The sequence below is a fragment of the Monopterus albus genome, unplaced genomic scaffold (genome assembly GCF_001952655.1).
Source record: "Monopterus albus unplaced genomic scaffold, M_albus_1.0 scaffold125.1, whole genome shotgun sequence".
Taxonomy (NCBI): domain Eukaryota; kingdom Metazoa; phylum Chordata; class Actinopteri; order Synbranchiformes; family Synbranchidae; genus Monopterus; species Monopterus albus.
In genome coordinates this window covers 495948-516326 of record NW_018128005.1, presented here as the reverse complement: position 1 = coordinate 516326, position 20379 = coordinate 495948, and the positions used below count along the sequence as shown (strand labels likewise).

General features: G+C 42.8%; 1 protein-coding gene across 1 annotated transcript in view; it reads left to right on the top strand.

Annotated features, from left to right (window-relative positions):
• LOC109967086 (partitioning defective 3 homolog) overlaps positions 1 to 20373 on the top strand; it is a 207316-nt gene extending 186943 nt beyond the window's left edge. Inside the window, 3 exon segments of the mRNA XM_020612437.1 lie at positions 9883 to 10006; positions 15580 to 15722; positions 19465 to 20373. Coding sequence (XP_020468093.1) covers positions 9883 to 10006; positions 15580 to 15722; positions 19465 to 19861 — 664 coding nt within the window. The 3' untranslated portion in view covers positions 19862 to 20373.
• The last annotated feature ends 6 nt before the right edge of the window (positions 20374 to 20379 follow it).

The window sequence follows — 20379 nt, the reverse complement described above, 5'->3', positions numbered from 1 at the left end:
CACTCTTTTATTTATTTTTTTTTTTTTAGCCATTGCAAGGTACATGGAAGGATTTTGGTAGCTAGAAAAACTAATGTAATGGACATATACAGGCGGGTGACAAATCAAAGGAAAACCCAACATAAAGTGTCTCAGTGAGCTGCTGGGCCACCACGTGCCACCAGAACAGCTTCACCTTGGCATTGACCAAGTTCCCAAGTCTCTGAACTCTACTGGAGGGATGAACAGATGTTCCATCATGTGGTGTTTTGATGATGGTGCTGGAGAACGCTGGTCCAAAGTCTCCCATAGGTGTTGATGGTGGGTGTGAGACTATGGTGTGTGTGTGGCTGTGAAGGCTATAGCATATGATTTTCATACTTATCAAAACATTTAGCGATCAGAACAACAATGTAATGACCTTCAGTGACCTTTCCCTCTATAGGGACAAGTGAACCCAGCAGCAACTGCATTTGTTATGTGTCATTTATTCGGGTGTTTTTATTTAATTTGTCACCTGTCTGTGTGTACACTGTTGAAACATAATCATTTAGTATCTCCTTTTTATAGCTGGCAAACTAAACTGCCAGGCTTTAACAAATCTAGCTGTTTCTTTGTAGATAAAAACATGTTACATTGGCTGCAGCAGTGTTGTAGTGATGTGGTTGGTTTAAGTGCTCATGTTGTAATCACTGCTTTGCTAAAATCCAGCCTCTCTCTGTGCAGTCGTTATTGCATCTAGGACACACACTACCATGGCAGTCATGCATCAGATACTCTAAATTGCCTGCTGTCATAAATTGCCTCTAGTCTCATTTTCCTCTGATGCAGCCCTGAAACAGAGGTAGACGGGCCCCCTGTCTCCTGGTGATAATGGATCCTAATTTGACGTCGATTATGATTTATCAGATGCTGTTGATGCTTCTGTCAGCTGCTATTATACGGCTCTGAAAGTGGGAACCATTGCAAGTGAGACGTCCATCCGTCACCCCCCAGTTGCTGTGACAGTGAAAGAAAAAGCGCAATATGAACTGGACCATGATGTCTGCCCCAGAAATTAGGCCGCTTCAATCTGATTTCCTTTTTCTCTCTCAATGTCATTCTCTGCTCCCCTCCCCTTCATTTTTTTTTCCTGCTGTCCATCCTCCCCAGGCCAGGCCTAAATTATCAGCCAGCACTGGAGATATGCATCAGTCAAACCCATACTTTTCTCACCAAAACTGGTATTGGAATTCTAATTTAGCCTTGTTCCACTTATTTCCGTCTGTTACAATCACCTCAGCCACAACCCAAATGAATTCTGTCTCACTGTTTCTTTCTGTGACTCGTCCCTCATTTCCTTTTTCTACCTTTAAAGGGTGATCCTTTCTGCTGCCACAGAAGAGATGAATCCTTGCTGTGAATAATGTCACACTCAGATCGTCCGCGTCCTAATGTACAGATCATTGTCAGGCGTGAATGTATGTGAATGCATTGTGTATTTCATTTTTGATTCATTCTAAGATAAATCTTTTATTGCCTCTTCCCGACTCCATGGATCTTATGTATCTAATAGTCTCTAAGTCATCATAAGTCATTGTGGTGGGGTTTTTTTCTCGGTATTCTCCCAGTCTGAAATTCCTACTGCATCGAAGCCCTTGTCACTGCTAAGTCTATTATTATCCTGGGGAGTACAGAGAGCTTCACAGTTGCTGTCAGTTCTTAGTCTTTAGGGATTACACATCATGTTGCCAGTCATTTCTTTTCACTGCCTAGTCCTGCCTAGTCCTAGGGTGGAATTTTCTGATGCTCTACCAGCATGAAACGACGAGAGCCAAAGAACATGTGCAAATGTAGCTGAACTTTATTCATGAGTATGAAAAAGTTGAGCCTTGTTATCAATGTTTAGTGTAGCTAAGACCTCATAAAAATGAAAAAAAAAAAAAAAAAAGAAAGTTGGACTCTTTAATGCCTCCCCTAATCCACTGCTGATAAGACAGCGTACTCACCCTGCTGGTTTGAAAATCCTCTCCTCTTCCCCTCACACCTTTATCTCACACTTTTTGTCCCCAAATTTCTGCTAGTAATTTGCACAACCTGTAGGAAAACACAGCTCTTGTGGGTGCAGGCAGGTTGAAACTAGTTTTCACTTCATTGCAGAGTTGTTAAAGCACCACTTCACGTTAATGGGCTAGAAGAGACTTCTTTACAGCCATGTTGACACAGAAAGGAATAATTAGTAGGGTGCAATGCTGGCTGTGGTAAAGCCATTAACTCAGAAGACCCTTTCTCCAACTATAACTTGTGTTGCTTAGTTACAGTTTCCCTAGGTGACTGAATGTGCTGAGTCATGGTGATCAGCTGTGAATCACAGGACTGGTGGGGCCTGTGAGCCTTAGTTATGATTGGTGGGATCATAACGGCATTGTGAAGCTCAGATATATTACAATGTGTGGCTTATCTGACAGCATGGATCTGTCCATTGGCTGACCGAATGGTGTGCTGTGATGGATGCCGTTTCCTGTGAACCCCCAGTCAGTGTGTAGAGGAGACAATGATGGAGCAAGGTATGATAGAGAGAGAGCAAGTGTGTTGAGTGTGAGAGGGACAAAGACAGGCACAAGGTGAAACCCGAAAGCACTACGGAGAATCGGCTGTGCGTTTGTAGGCATGTTCAGGTTTCTCAAACCTCAGTGTAGAGGAATCTGAGTCTGATGGATGAGATTAGAGCCCAGTTTGTTACCATTACATCAAAGCACTACAACTTTGATGCCATGTTAGAGTCGAAGCCAGTGTTAACATGGATCAGTTCTGGTTTCCAGTTCCCCAGTTAGCATTTGAATTTTACAAAAAAGGAAGGAATTAAATCTCTGAGGGCGAGACAAGGAAATAGCTTGTGGTTTAAAAAGAAAAAGAACATCACAGATAGCCAAGAAAGGCAAATGGGTTTAGGCTCTGGACTCGCAATAGCCCCAGCTTGTGACTGTCATGTATTACATATACTCCAGTCACAGAGATAATCTTCCGTTGACCTGTGAAATTGAGATTTGTGACCAAAAACCAAATTCATTCAAATTCTGAAGTTATTTTCTGAGTCCTCACAGACTCTTCTAAAATAGTCCAGTCCAGTCTAAGAAAAATATAACTTTAATCAGTTCCTCAGCTGTGTCCATTCACCTAATATAAGCATATGATGGCTTTGTGTGAAAGGGCCTTGAAATGGCCCATATCGGCTTTTGCTGTTACTTGGCTTATCTTATGATCTAACAAATCTAAAGTTCGAATCCCAGTAGACTTTGCAAATGTTCAGTTATCAAAGGACAAGAACACCATGCAGAGTCATAATACAAAGCCTGTAGTCAAAGTGCAGACCTCAGTATCAAACCATCCATCCTGGTACCTAGAGAGGACAGTAGTTGGAGGTGACTTATCAGGAAAGCTTAAGTACAGATTGTTTTGTTTGTTCCAATTAAGTCATTTTTCTAATGAAGAAAATCTAAAATAAATGGCTAACTATGTTGGTTTACCAACAGGTTGTGCATGAAGACAGTGGAGAATATATCACTGATGTCAGCTTTCCCAAAAGGCATTAAGTTACCCTAATGGATTTTCCAAGTTGTCTCTATAAAAGAGGTGTGGCAGACTGTTGTCTTACAGTACATCTGATTTTCAACATCCATGACATTAGATCCAGCACTGTCCCTCCTCATTTTAATCCTGATGTGAATCTCAGAATCTATGATACAGAACATATTGAAAGCGGCCATGAGGAAATGGGATTGGAGCTCCTGTTAAACCACATATTAAATGCCACTACAGATATTGCAGTGACATTCAAAAGTGACTCTACCACACAGTCTGATGGGAATTTGAGTAATGGCGCTTAAATGGCCTACATTGGACCGCATACTCCCCACCTTAGTTAAAAGTAGGGCGGGATTACAGATATCAGGAGCGAAGGCCAATTTATTTGCTTGTAACTGAGCAGGCTGCCATCGATACGCTGATGTGTGCAAGCATGAAATTGGTCCATGAATTAAAAGGAGGCATATTGCTGTGTTCCGTGCTATTATTGCCTCCAGTGGCGCCATAGCTTGAAATCCAAGACCAGTTACCCATCTTGCCTTAAATGAGTGTGTATGTATGTGTGTATGCATTAATATCAGTCAAATATTATATTACCATATGAGACATTTCTGACCAGCAGCACCCCTGGAAAAAAAAAAAAAAAAGAGATGGCCTATAAAACTGAAAACCAATTAAATTCAATCCATTCCGTTGGTGGATTCCAATGTTTGCTGTCTGCTTCACACAAGTGTTGACACCCCGTGGGATTGCTTAGGCTCAAAATGAATGCTACTGTAAGTTGCAGATGGGATCTGTGTGCTGCATGAAAGTAGTATTTGTTAGAAGAGTGGCTTAATGTTGTCGTTTGTTTTACAGGACACGACATATCAGTTTTGAGATGAAGTATATTTTTAGGCAGTGTTTCAAAAATACAGATTTGTAAAATGATGAAGAACGGAGTCCAAGTATTTTGCAGGAAACTTACCTTTATAGTCTTGAAAAAAAGACAGCATATCAACTTTTGTATTCACTGTTGAACCAACAGAAACTGATTTCCAGTGAGTCATCACACATTATGTTGGATCACGACCTGTGCCATCTTATAATGTGTATTCAGATCCGCCTACATTCCTCTGCACAGCTGCATTTGTTAACACCGACCAGTGACTGCTCTTCCTACGGCACCATTTCACCAGCTCAACTAAAGTACCATATTTTTCTCCTGATGAACATACTCACACATGCAAATACACACTCAGCCATTAAGTTTGGCACCACACGCTGGCGCTGTGCCACTACTGTGCCCTCTGAGAAGTGAGCGGTGTGATTTGAGCCAGATGGTGCCTGATTCGGCCTGGGTTACAGGACGTGTTGGCTAGATTCATCAGCCTCTTAACTTCCCTGTCAACACAAGCTGCATCATAGAATGAGAGATTCTGTTTTTCTTCCTTTGCATACTAACTGTGTAGTTTATCAACATGCAGTTCCAGTCTTACTTAGTTCATTAACACAGTGAGGCAAATGCCAGGGATTTGATGATGAGCTGCTATGTATGGTGATATTGTATTGATTGGCACTGGATTGCCACGTTTATACAGATCAGTTTGAGTCAGTGTCTCAGGGTTAAGCCCATGTAATCCAGAGTAAAAGCAAGATCGGGTTGATAAGAGCCTAAACGCCCTCAGACACAGTGGCCCCTTGGTCCCTCTAATCTCCTGCATGCATCAGCAGACACCACTGAGGCTAAGAGTAATTAAGATCCTGAGCTAATCCCTTTTTTTAACCTCTATGTATCCAGGGAAGGTCAAAGGAACATGCTTGCTCTTATTCAGCAACACCAACTCACCCATGTTCTGTATGCATTAACTAACTGGAAATCATGAGCGTTGTCAGAGCTCGGGATAGTAAAGAAGCAGCAGTTATAAAGTATACAGTTGCACTGGTGAAACACTTGTCAGAAAAGAACATAACACACAAAGCAGCTCTACAGATAAAATCAGCCAATGACAAGGCTGCTGAAAACAAGTCAGATCTTATATAAGCATCCAACCAAAACGAATCAGCAGAGACATTTTCACATAAAGTGCATTAAAAAAATAAAATGGACTTTTTCAGACTTGCAGAAATAACTAAACAAACTCTGTCTATGCTCCCCCCCACTAAAGGTCTTTGTTGTTTTCATTTGTTGCTAATGAGTAGCAACATCTAATCCATATCTGAGGTGTGTGATTGCTTGAGGAAGCAGGCCAGTCTTTCCTGCAGCAGATAACAGGGACTCTGCCATACAGCAGCTCACAGATGGAGCCTTAGCCGCTAGCAACAGTTAGCAAGGGCATCAGTCTTCCTCCTAGCTGTCGGTGAGCCTTCGATCAATAGACCTGGATTATCATCTCCAGCATCTCAGTTCATTTTTCACAGCAGAGGAAGGCTCCACCAGCTGCTGTCTCTTTGTCAGAGGATGTTGGGCCTAGTTCCTCTGGCTGATATGATCACAGAAACCAACTGCCACAACTGCTGCGCTCACGACATGCGCTGTTTTCTTACTGTGCATATCAGTACATCAGTAAATGTTTATTTAACAGGCTGGCAAGCTAGTCAGTACAACAGTCACATTCTAGATGGGTATCCCATGACTACCCCTGCTTAATTAAAGGTTTAATTAAGATGGTGACTTTTAATTAAAAAGTTGATTATTATTAATTAAGGATTATTGGCAGGTAAAATAGGTATGATAATGCAGAATACAATCCCTGTATTATTAAGAGCAAAAGTATGATTTCATATCATCAGCAACAGTTCATTTGCATTATGACAGAATAAGTCCTTTCATTTAGAGAAGAAATAGATTCCCATAAGACTGGAGAAACGCTGAAACATCTTGGCTGGCTTTGTTAATAGTCCTTTGCACAGTGCTGCGAGGTGCTGCTTTCATCTGAAACTCTAAAGTGTGAACCAACAATGCTGCTCTTGTATCTTCACGGTCGCCACACTTGTAACCATTCACCATGAGGGCCCTCGTCACAAAACATACATAAGAATCTCTCCATGTAGGCGTCCGCACTTCACCACGCTGTACATGCTCAGATGGTGTTTGTGGGCCAGCTGGTGGCGAGTCGGGTCGTCTCCAGCTGTTGCTTTTTTGCTGCCCAAGTCCATGTGGATGCTGTCAGCTTAGCATTAATTTCACACAGATCCACTAAATGCTGTTAAATTTATGCCCATGCACAGTTTGGTGCTAGGTCTAAAGTATCCTTCAATAGGCATGGGAAGAGCAGCCTGGGTGAATAAGTCCATTCAGTTCTAATCTACAGGATTAGAATTCTGTCCATCAGCTGCCTCTGTCACTTACTGTGCATTGGCCCGTTGAGGCCTTCCCTCTGTCTGTCGGTATGTTTTGATTGGAAGCAGCGTCAATGTCATGGGGGATTTTGAAATAACACAAATTTGATAAATCCTATTAGTCTGTAGTTGGGTCCAATTTGAAGTCTCTGTATTTAACCATGCGGCTTTTGAACATATTGTGGTTTTGTGGATACAGTGCATACTTATAAAATGTGTTAAAGTGGTTTAGGTCTTCAATTTGTAGTTTTGATCATCGTTCCAACATCTATCTGTAGTATCTCTAGGTACACATAGCCTTGTACCCTACACCGTAGCCTGATGTGCACCTCTCCAGAAATGTAACTACACAGACGGCAGCAACCGTGATTGGTTGCACCACATTTTTTCATTCATATCTCTCAGTGGTCAGGCAAGTATGAAAAGTCTCCGCTCATCCTGCCTCAGTTGGTTCAGTGGTCCTACAGACCATCTCCTCCGACGTCTTCTCTCTTACCTGTGTTGCAGTAATTTCAGTAAAAGTAACTGCTCTTCAACCCCTATTAGTTTTAACTCCAACATGACCTGCTCATTCTCGGTTGCAATTATTTGTAAGTGGTGAAGAAACACAACACAGTAGCATAGACACCCTGCTGCCAGCTAGCATTTTGGCGGTCATTTCAGGGTGACACGCACACAAGTATAAATGAGCACAACGGCGTAGATTCAACACAGACCCTTAAACCAAGCTTTATTTGGAAGCAAAGCAAAAGGTAATTGTTTTAACCAGTCGTCACGGTTTACAAACTGAATTCTGCTTTCGATTCTTTGCCAAGGCTGAAAACGAGCACCCAGGTTGTAATAATTAGAATTTTCCTTTCCGTGTTATTTTCGCAGTGCCTCTATTCCACCATGATGCATTAGAGCACAGTGTAGCAGCGCAAGTCTGAAGTCAACGTCCGCCCACAATGCAGACATTACATCTTCCCAAAGCTACCTCCTTCCCCGGCTTAAGGCCGAGAAAGACAGCTTTTCAGGAGGCACGCCCGGCCGTGAAAGGCAGGATGCATCTCAGCGTAAATAGCTTTGCTGGCAGCCCAGTCAGCAAGCCACAGTCCTGTTTTTGAGTCCCAGAGACGCTCCACTCAACAAAGCCACACAGTGACCTTTCAGCCCTTTACAGCAGTGCCAGATATTGAGTGAGCCTGTCCAGAGGATGAAGCTCATCTCAGACTAAATCTCAGCCCACTGTTCTTCCCTGTCTCTGGAGGGGGTTTTGGCAGGACAGTTCTATTGCAGAGTTGCTCTCTCCTTGATTGATTTACAGTGTTTTGTCAGACTAGAGGATTGGAGATATTTGATCCCTTTATTTAAGTTTTTTTTTTTTTTCGTGAGTCTCTTGGGCAGGATTGTAGTATATAGGCCCGATCTATAGGTTACCTTAATGATGATGTACTTTTGATCACAGTGTTGGCAGCTGCTACAGGAAAAGGAACATCTTTCCTCAAACACTGGACTTAAACTCAGACTGAATGACTGTGCATATGTTTGGTTCACGGCAAACTAAGCTACAATCTTCATCTTTTATTATCTTTACATTTCCCCTGTTACACATTTCTTCACACCCACTATCACATATGAGCTTTTCTGCTTAAGATAGCACTGAGGCCTTGGCCCGTAGCCAGAGGGTCATACATGGACCGCCAATGTTCTGAAGAGGCCAAGTGACTGTTACATATCATGGAGATTAGCAGGATCACATATGACAGGTTCCTGCTCTTTCACAAGCCCGACTGGCTCTGCCTTCCCCATTGTGTGCGTCTGGAGTTAATAGCTTGCTAACTTAGTGGTGCTGCCGTGTTTCAGGATATGGCATTACAAACCACTATCTGGCTGTTCTGTGATGGATGAAATGAATTTAGGTCGTTATTGTAGTAATTTTATGCTGAGACAGAGTCGTACTTTGACCTCATAGAGATAAACTCATATTCTAGTCTAAGTTGTGTGGTTACTGTCATGGCTGATTGATTTATTATTTTCCCAATTAAATTCTTTTGTATGTGTGCATTTTTGTGTCTGCACTTTAATTTTCAAGATTTTATGCCAACATTTTCTATTGTGAGCAGAAAAATGTTTGCAGCACTCATCTCAGGGGACTGGGAAGAATTGCAGGTTTGACCTTTTGAGTTTTAGAGATAAGACCGTGCCCAGGAATTTCCTGGTAAAGTTGAAAAGTCGAGCTCGGAGTCGGCGTCACCCCGCTGGTCCTTCACTCTCCAACCCTGGCACTTCTATTCACGCACACCGTCTGAGAGGGAAAACGTGTTAATTACTTTCCTCTGTTGGAGGCCACGTCATTTTAACACTAACTTGTCTTCTCTTTTTACATTTTCTAAAGTATTTCTCTCAGTTTGTGGGCTCAGAATTGAGCAGAAACCTCTCTAAGCAGCAAAAGAAATATGCAAATAAAATTAACCTAAACTAAACATCAACAAGGAAAACATCAAGACCCTCTTTCTGAAATTCAGGTTAGTTCCATAGACAGGTTGTTAAGTCTGAGTCGAGACTAAGTTCCAAGTGGAGCTCTGTTTTATTTTATTTAATGTTAAACATTTTAGACTCCACAGCATTGTTTGACGTCGACACCACAGGGCTGCAGCAGACAATAGTAGTGCAGTAGTTGAGTGATATGAGGCCAGGAGGTGGGAGGGGTTGGGGCAGGGTGAGGCACTGTGGAACTGTTCACCACTAGTCTTTGTTCATTGTTCTGAATAATACATCAGGGGCACATAGGTTTGAATCATATTGCTCTTGGCTCTGGCCTCACTTATCACGGAGTACCTTTTGTCTGGGTTGAATGTATCTGGGTTGCTTTGCCAGTGTCAACAGTGCATTTCATCAATTCATGGACGAAGCACGTTGTACTTTTAAGAACTTCATCCTGCAGGCTATTTCCGCCTGCGCTAATGGAATCAGGTCACTTGTTCACAATGGACCTCTCACACTTGTTTGTCTCTCCTCTCCCTCCTCTCTCCCCAGTAACCGGCTAGCCCCCAGCAACCATGACCGGATACAGAGGCTGCGGCAGGAGTTCCAGCAGGCCCAGAATGTCCAGGATGACCCAGACGACCGCAGGAGGACCTACAGCTTCGAGCAGCCCTGGGTGAGTGTCTGAAATAACTGGAGCCTGTAACTGAGATGGACTGCCCGCCGGAGAGGATGGCCAGTCTGTAAGACTGTTTATATCAAGAAACAACCTCTACCAGACCAAGACTGGACGTGTAACTTGAAATGCTAGCCTGAGGAGAATGCTAACATTGTTAGCACCTGACAGTACCTGTGGCTAACTGGAGAATGGTGCTAACCATCACTAACCCCATTACTATCAGCCATGAATGAGACTGATGACCCACTCTCCACATTAGGAATACCATTAACCTCCATGGCCACTTCCTGTCTAAGTGTGCTAATGCTAACATCCTTCATCCTCAAATGATCAACCATGTGCATGCAGGAGTCTCCACACCTCCTGACACATCCGTCACTAACCCCACCCGCCTGTCTCTACCTACTGTGCTCATCCATCGTCCCTGTTTCTGTCTGTCAGTCATCCGCGGGGACCCGCCCACCACCCGATGGACCTGGTTTTGTATTCACACTGTGTCTGTGCAGAGGGGTCTTAGTTTAAACCCTTTTATTTATTTTTTTTTACTGTGCCTTTTTACAGTTTGAAGGTAAGCGTGCATTTCAACCCAGACTTATTTAATTCAAATCTTCTCTGGATGAGAAGAGGAATAATTAGTTCATTCTGAAGCAACAAGGGGCAAAAAGAAGGGAACAAAGTCTGAACATCTTCAGTTTTTTGAGGTGATGAAATCACTTGTCATCTTTTTAGTATTTATTTTAGTCTTCCCAGCAAACAGTTTCAAGTGTTCTTGGTTTTACATTATTCTGAGCAACAAATTATGATGGTATGAACAATCAGCTGTAGCAAATTTTTAAATCTTGAAGATAATATTTTAGTCCTTTTTTTTTTTTCAGATTGCTCGCGCCTCTGTGTTCTATCATGGTTTTGCACACTGAGTGATCTCTGCCACATCTTTTGTCTAGTTTGAGGCAACACACGTTTTTGTTTTTTTTCCACACATATTCTATCACAAACATTTTTATAAAAGCACATTCCGACACAGTATGTATTAATATGCGCTGGGGTGTTATAAATGTGTGTTACCCCAAAACAGACGCACACGTGTGTTGTAAATTACACGCTTTATATCAAGTAACATGAATTGTCCTTGTTGGCTGTTTCTCTATGCAAGGTCATTTTACACACACAGTTTTGTATATTTCTGTATAAAATCATGTTCCTGTTGGTGTCTACGCTACAATAGCGCCTCTGCCCAGTCATCGGTGTGCAGTGGAAGAATTTGATCTTATGATTTATACTGAAATGAAATGATAAAGTGAGAGCTCACGAACCAAACCCTCTGTGCTCTGGCCTTTCCTTTCTAGCTGTTGAACTCAATAAAAATGTATAGTTTTATTTTGCATTCAGCAGAGTCATGCATTTTAATGGGCTCCATGGACTGGCACACATTCCCGGTGCCATTGTACCGCAAAAGCAGGGCAGTGTGGGAAAGAAGAGCGCAGGTCACCTCTCCCTTTGTCTCCAAACAACCGAGCACGCTCTCAATTAAGGAGCTTGACAATACTGCAGCATTATGCTGTTTATCAGTAGCACTGGACTGGCTATTGTCGCCAGTGTCATTTTCCTATGAAAACTTAGCATTATGTAACCTACACTCCAAAAATGAGAGGTTCCTTTTGCTTCCAAAGAGAGGTGTGAACACTTTAGGGTTCTTTATCAGATTAGTAGGTGCTGAATAAAAAAAGCCCTGCTCGTCAGATATTTCCCGGACCCTGAATTCAATTCTGTGTCCAGGAAATATTGCAGCTTCATTTCTCAGATACATTGTGTTACAGAAAAAAAAAACTTTTTGAAACCTCTAATGGTCTTTTTAAAGCCCTTTTACTTTGCCAGAGTGCAGCTGGCACTCAGTCTTGCTATAGTAATTGCATGTTATTAGACTCTTGCCCAGGCCATACTTGTGGGCCATATGGAACCAGGAGTCTTTGAAATTCATTTACCGCCCCTACGCATATATTACATTTTGTTGCTTCATCTTAGTGATGTGCTGCGAACCTCAAGGAGCCGGTGTCCTTTTTCTCAATTTACCTACAGCTGCCCCACTTACAGTCCATGCTGCACGTGAGATGGTGCCTTCATTCATTTGCTTGTTTTTTATGTCAGAAAAGTGGTTACAGTATACTGAATGAAATGTCAGACTTTAATGCGTTCATCCTGCAGTATGTAGGTTTTACAGATGAAAATGTTTTAGTGCTGAAACAATCAGTCAAATGATCATGTAGTTCAGTCAACAGGGAATCAGTGGACTTCATTGGTGATTGAAAGGTACAGTATTCTTTAAGCAAACATGCCAGATATCACCTGATTCCATATGAGAGAAGGTTTGCTGCTTTTCTCTGTTCTATATCTTTGTAATTAGAATAGTTCTGCCTGCTTTGTCCAGCCCAGGCTAGAACCCAAAGTGAAGACATCACCTTGGGCTCTGGAAAATTGTAAAGGATATTTTTCTGTATTTTCTAGGCTAAACAATTCATAGATTATTCTGAAAAGAGGAGAGATTAGAGGAGAGCCGATGTACCAGAGTCAAATTCCTCATGTGTCCGACACACCTGGCCAGTAAAGCTGATTCTGATTAATTAATATTCGAAGTAATCAAGCGCCGCGGGCCTAATCCATCCAGAGACCTCATCTTTCTCGCACACTGGGGATCAACTGCAGAAACCTGATAGTGTCATGCTGCAGTGATTAGCCCGATATCTGTGAACAGCCATATGGAAGCACTAACCGTGTTTTTATGCACCTTCGGCCGGGCTCGGACAGTCGACCTCAGTCTGACCTCTTCTTATCACACCTCCAGTGAAACAGTTGAATCTGTCAAATGTTCGCAGTCCATCCTACAGTTTTTACCCAGTATGATCGATTGGTCCAACAATCCATTTGCAGCACACTTTGTTTTTTTAGGCATCTCTGTTTAGCCACATGCCTAAAGTCAATATAATAACTCTTCTTTGTGATAGGAGCCGTCTTATTTCACCGTAGTTTGGGGAGGAGGGGAGGATTGTGGGTAACATGTTCTAATTCCATCAGGATGACTGATGTCCGCTCTCCCAGCAGCACTGCACCAAGCTTTATTGCACTCATTTATACCACTATGAGAATGGGAGTTCATTCAATTGATGTTGGGGATTTCGAAAGGGCATAATATTGCCTTTTGTATTTTACTGTAACATTTTTATACTGCTGGTATCTGGGTTCCCGTGGAGTATTTTCCCCTCCCCGCTACAGCCACCGTATTCAGGCTGATGAGCCAGCGTTCCCTGGAATATTCAGCACTCCTAAACCAATTTTTTTTTTTTTTTTTTTTACTCAAGTGAAAAATATTGGGACTGTAATTCACCCACAGGCAATTTTGAATTCAGATAAAGAGTAAGTGGTGTGTGGGTGCTCAGCCCTCCCTTTCAGCTGTCTGCCAGCCTTTCCTTAGTATCAGCCAATCAGTCTGAGAGATGATCGCCCCGGCTTCATTTGGTGTAAAGATGAGTGTCCTCTTTTGCACTCTTAATTGCTTTATGGCCGCCAACTCATGCCCACAGTGCCTTCGCCAGGCTCTCAATACGTTGCACAGCCATAAAAGTAATTAGGCCGGCTTTGTGCTACAGCCAATCTGCACACAATTATTGCACCCACAACACAAATGAACATCGGAGGAGTGGAAGGTGGTACAAGTGTGGGCTGGACTTGGAGATGATGCTCTGTTGCTGGTACAGATATTAGGGTGTTTGTGTGTGTGCACGCACTCCTGTATGTTTGTCTTTGCCAGGAGTCGTGTGAGACCCAGACAGTGAGGACGTTTTGTCCAGCCACTGGACACTGTGTGAGGTTAAGACTTTACAGTTAAGGTTAGAATTGACTTTAATTTAGGTTTTGGGTTAAAATAGGGTTTTGATTCACTTTGTCAAAGAGCATCTGAGCCCCTCACCCACCTTCTGACATTGGGATTTGGGGGTCGGCTTTTGTAACTTTTCAAAACAAACAGTCCAACAGTCATGTTCACATAATGCAGGGGTCGGCCAAGCATGCAGAAATGAGAAAGTACACTTAATATGAACTTCTGTCTGAAGCTCTAAACTACTACTTGATCTGCAACACCATGTTTAAAGAGGACGTGTACAGCTGTGTGCCATTATCGCCACTTTATCAATGAGTGACATTGACGCTTAGCAGATCTACAAATAACAGTTGTTAAAGAAGGATCAGGGAACAAATGGTCTAAAACCAGGAGGACACTCCACCTTTAGATGCAGCATTTCAGAAAAGTTCTTGCCTTAAGGCAGAGTTGGACGATTTATTGCAGTATGTTTTTAAAATGTCCTGGAGTTTGTACAGGTGCAGGCATAAAATCTTAACAGTGAAGTTAAAGTCATATTTGCCACCATAAATCATTCCAAAATTGCAGGTGTTTACGAATGTACCTTTTGATTATTTAGTGCACCAGTGTGCACATGGACATAGATCTAGTGTAGCCTCATAACCTGTCTGGGGGGGCACTGTCACAATCTCAACAGGCCAAGTTGTTGTCTCCTTCATTAACACCCACTAACATCCACCACGTCTCCAGCATGGCCCCTCCCGCACTTCCCCCCTTCTGTCTGTGTGTGACTCACCTTCATGTTGACCTGAGGAGAGATGAGCTCTGTCTGCCCGACTAACTGCTGGTAAGTGTCTGTGGTGAGGACCCTGGGGGAGGGTGCTGTCCTGGGTCAGGGAGCGCTCCCAGTTTTGTTTTGTTACAGTTGGGAAGTTCTGGATCCAGTGATTTTGAATTTGACCATATGTTCATTAGTTAGTTTTTTTTAATGACATTTGTACTTTATCAATTTGAAAAGAATGTTCTAAACATGAATTTAGCATTTATTCAAGCAGAGATTTGACCTTTTATCCACAAATAAGTTCATGTTTTTGCCACGTGTATTTCTAATTAGAACATTTGAGCTTGATTAACTGTGTCGCAACAGAGGTATTTGAATCTATCACAGCCTTTGGGTCAATATCTTGCTCTTACAAGCAGAACTTTTTCTATAACTAAAACAGGCCCATTTATAAGCTACAAGAACATGTTTATGTACAGGAACACAGGAAGGACATGCCAATGGTACTAATGTTTGTTTGGTAGCTAACAACACACTCATTTATGTTTCATTGTATGGTCTTCGTAGGTAGAAAGTAGTTGTTTTAAACCTTGACATTGTACCAATATCAGTATCATAAAGGTGGTTCAAAACTAAGTAACTTTGATCAGCTGATCCCTAAATTGATCCTACATTTCCTCACTACTTGTAACACATCTATAATTTAAAACGTCCTGAACTGAGCTCTATAAAATAATAATCAATCCTGTAAACACATCATATTTGTCCACCCAATGCATGTCCCCACTGATTTCAATTGGCAGCCTCTCAGTCTTGTAGTGATCATTATCAAGTTCTAATAGGCAGATGAATAAATAAGTGAATGGGTAGAGCCGTTCTCTTATCGATTTATGCTACTGGGAACCACAGCCGACTGATGTGCCATCTTGCTGTTTTCAGTCAAGCGCCAGCAGCAACAGTCCAGGCGGGTACAGCCAGCCGGGACGCCACTCTGTGTCGGTCGAGGTCCAGATGCAGAGACAGAGACAGGGGGAGAGAGACTCGTTCGCTCAAGCGCAGCGACAGTACAGCTCTCTGCCACGGTAAAAGTGATGGACTGTGTGTGTGTGTGTGTGTGTGTGTGTGTGTGTTGGTGTTTTAGGCTTGACATGATGTTGTGCTTGACGTTTGTTTTTGTCTGTCTGACTGTCAATATGTGCCAAGAGATTCTGTGTGTGGGACTTTCTGGGGTGTATTTCTGTGTGTGGACCTGTCTAATATGAAATGTGTCTACGAGGTTGGGACTGTCTCATATCTATTTTAGATCTGTGAGTTGATTTAATACACTGTAATGTATCTCAAGAAGTGATGTGTGGTTGTGTGTGTGCACGCCTGTCTGATTATGTCAGATTCATTGTAATAGCCTTGTGACAGTAATGATAGCGCATCACATATATATAACCTCTAAATAAGAAAAGGGGGTCGTACATTAACTGGTCAGTTTCAGACCACAAATTGCACACACTCACTCACACACACTCAGTCTGAGAATGGACAGATCACATTACCCTCTCACACAGATCTGACATGATTGCTTTCCTCTGCCTTAATGTAATTCCCTTTGATCTGCATGTTGTTACGGGAAGTGCTGGTGTGTGTGTGTGTGTGTATGGGGTAAGAGGTTCTGGATACAAGAAGTGACTTAGTGGTGGAAAAAGTACTGCAAGTAGAAGTAGCAGTACCACAGTGTAAGAATATTCAGTTACAAGTAAAAGCCCTGCATTCAAAATGTTACTAAAGTAAAAGTACAAAAATATTAGCATCAAAAAATATTTAAAGTACTAAAAGCACTCATGCAGAATGGTGCATTTAGCATTAACATATATCATATTATTCGATTATAATTACTGATGAATTGTTGTGTACATCACATTTAACACTGCATCTGGTAAAGGTGGAGCTAGTTTTAACTACCTTATATGTCTGTAACTGGAATTACTGCTGGGTAGCTTGTGAATTTTCTGCTGGAAATCAAAGTCTTATGACTATACTGTAATTTTGTATTAATCTGATTCTAAAAAGTATCTAGTAACTGAAGTTATACAATAAGTGGAGTGGTATGAAGTATGTAGTATGAAGACGTCACAACATGAAACTACTCAACTAAAGTACAAAGACCTCAAAATTGTACTGAAGTACAGTACTTGAGTACATGTACTTAGTTACTTTCCAACAGAAGGACTCAGAGTAATGGACTCTACATCTCTAATCAGTGTGTTGCAGGTTTTCATTTACATCACCGATAAACGAACCGTTGTGCTGTTTTAAAATTGTATTGAGTTTCATCCAGTCATCAGTTTCCATTACCTTCCTACGTTGTCTGAAAACATATTAGCAGACACATCAGTGTAAACATCAGCTCTACAGTAATAAATGCCAACAGTACATTACCATAGTGAAGTAGCATAGTGGAGCATTTATAATCAGTGCAGCAGACTTGATGATCATGCAGTAAGTAATAATGACAGATGATAGACTTGATGTCACTGTAGTGGATGCATGAATCAGTTATGTTTCAAGAGCTTGCTAATCCACAGAAATGAATGCAAACCCGTTTTTGCTTGGAATGGTGTAAAATTCAGTCACCTAAAACTGTAAAGCTCCATTTAGAACAGTCAGTAAAAATGGAAAGTATACAAGCCAACACTGCTGTGGAGTGAACTGCCTCAAGAGGAAATGTTATTCAAAGTTTCCCTAAGCAGTCGTTCAAACTCTCTACGAGGCCAAGCCAAGCAGCCCGTCCCGGTGCACATCGTCAGCTAGCACTCACATGTACAACATTAAATACATTATCTTGTATTACTTTGCCATCATACTCTAATCCGCTGTTATCGACATAAATCCCTTCCATGATAAATATTGCAGGCAGCTGTGCTAAAAGATTAATGAAGCATTGTCGTGCTCCAGCAGTCAGAGGCAACATCCTGTGGCCACTTTTCCACCAGTTCCATTAAGAAACTGTTCTGTTTGGATAAACCAGGCTGTATTATCTCGAGAACACGAACTATTGTTTGACTAAGAGCATCCTATCGTGTGAAGTCAGAGGCTGAGTAGATGTGGCGTTTAGGGATTCATATGGGTCTGTGTTGTTCACGGGAGCGTGATCCTGAATGGTGAATCGACATGTGATTAATGGTGGTGGTATTCCTTAAAAAAACAGCGTTCATATTAGATAAAGGTCAGCTCTCTTCTGGGTGAGACCCTTCCCTAAACAAGGAGCTGTGAGTGAAAATAAACCACTGCCATTTGAAACAATGACGGCGGATGAAGGGCCCTTGTATTCATCACCGACTAGCGCCATTGATCTCCAAGCCAATGTAATGCCATTACAGAAGACAAAGGCTGGCTGCAACAGCTGCAGTGACATTTGGTCTCCCTAGTGTGTATCTGCATACATGTGTGGAACAACCACATGTGTATGTATCTCCCCTGCACTATAACCTTTCACAGCCTCCCTTTTTTCTCTCAATCTCTTTCTGACACCTTTCCCCCTTTTCTTTTTTAATCGTCTGTCATGCTCCACTGTTTGCATGCACAGAATACAGAGCAGTATGCATCTTTCTGTAGTTACCACACATGTACATGCTCCCACTTGGCATGGCATCAGACGGAGAGAGCGATCTGGTTTGCATTTCTCAGCAGGGAGGCAGACCGGCTTTGGCCTCTTTGTCAACATATGAAATGAAATCAGATGCCAGGGATGCCGGTCTCTGAAAATTGGAATCACTCAACCGTGCACAAGAATAAACCTCTGCTATATTCTCCTATCTCGCCAATCGAGAAGCATATCCATTCCCAATTGCATTCAGTCTCTGTTGAATACAACCAGAGGTCTTTTCTATTCTCATTAAGGATTTCTTCTCCCCGTCCTATTCAAACCTAAACACAGGGATAATACGATTTCTTCACAGCTGGCTGACAAACCTGATAATTATGCATGGCTCGGAGTCAAAAACCCATTGATGTTTTTGTGTGTCTTGTCTGTCTCTGCACTCCTCTTGCCGTGCCCTTGAGACAGGCGGGGGGAGCTGTAGGGCTCCGGACACTCATGCATGTCATGTGGACCTGCACACACAGAGCACAAAGAGGCTAACCAAGCAGAAATGAGAGGTGATGTCACACATCTGGATTTTTTTCTTCTCATCCTTCTGGTAAAGGACAGCGCAGCCTCCCAGAAGCGTGACAGCCAACCGTGCCTTTAAGACACTCGTGTCAGGTGTCAAATATCAGCCTGGGCGAGTCCACTGAGGACAAGATGGTCGCCTCATTTTTCCAACTGCAAAAGGTCTGCTATTACTGTCTTGTCTGACCTAATGGCTGTTTCTGCCTGTCTCAAATGGGCCTAATGGGCTGGAAGGGGACTTTGACATGGTTAGTATCTCTGTATGTTATTACTGTGGGCTGCTACATGCCCAGAGGTACTTTCTGAGGCTACAACGGTGCCTAATTTTCACTGGATGTGATGCCTTGGTTACCACGTGACTAACAGTATAATACATTTTCTGTGAAAAATCCAAACATAAGTTTATCTCCAAAAGAGGAGAAGCTTTTTTTGTTTTGTTTTATTTTGCTGGCACTATTTTCCCCACTCGACCAGGTCACAGTACGTGGTGGTTTACTGCAGAGAAATAATGTGTCTGTGGTTGGGAGAGAATGAGATCATTTGTTGGTACATTTGTGTGAGAGATTTAACCTGTATTGTCTGACTGATACCTTTTGTATCAGAAACCCAAAATAATCAAACCACATCTCACATTTCCCTCTCTTTTTCCCTTTCTGTACCAGGCAACCCAGAAAGAACCCCAGCTCCATCTCTCAGGACACCTGGGATAAGGCGTACCCACCTGGCGAGGGCTTCCAGACAGCCAAGGACAACCCCAGGTACTCCAGCTACCAAGGTTCCAGAAACGGCTACCCAGGTAGCGGCGTTGTCAACGCCAGAGTCCTTCTGGAAGCCCAGGAGCTCTTGAGGCAGGAGCAGAGGCGTAGAGAACAGGAAGCCAAAGAGAAGTTAATGCAGGAGAGCGCCGGGAACAGCAGCTATGAGGGGTACTCCACAGGGCACCTGAAGGACCCGGCATCCCCCAAGGGTCCGTACCGCCAAGATGTGCCACCTTCACCTTCGCAGTTAGCGAGGCTTAATAGATTGGGGTCAGAGAAAGGAAGGCTTTTTTATTCTTGAGGAGTGTTGTTGGATAAAGAGCTGCACAGAGAGCTTGTGGTACAGGAGCTTAGGGGATTACCTTGAAGAAACAGCAAAGGTGGATGCTACAAATCTTGACCAAGACAGCCTAGAGGTCTTATAGCTTAGCAATGATCGTAGAGGTAAACAGATGTGACGTGTACTCCACATGTGGGTGTTTGTGTTCAGTCCCTCACTGGGCTGATGACCTCCACCAGCAGTCAGTCACCCTCCTACAGACATGAGACACCGAGTGCCTTATCTGTGTTCACGAACACGATGCTTGTTCACAGTCGTGCAGGACTCTGATTCATCGAGATCTGGCACCGTCATGTGTTGACAATCAAATGGGCAGACAGGCAAGTGAGTGGGCGCTCTCTTGAGCCCATGGGGAGGCGTAGGTTCCTGTGTGGGTTTGTGTGTGGGCATGTGAGAAGGTACATGTGTCACCATCATGTTTGTGTGTCATGGCTTTACAGAGTGTCACATGGAGGACCCCTACCACTGGTCACAAACCA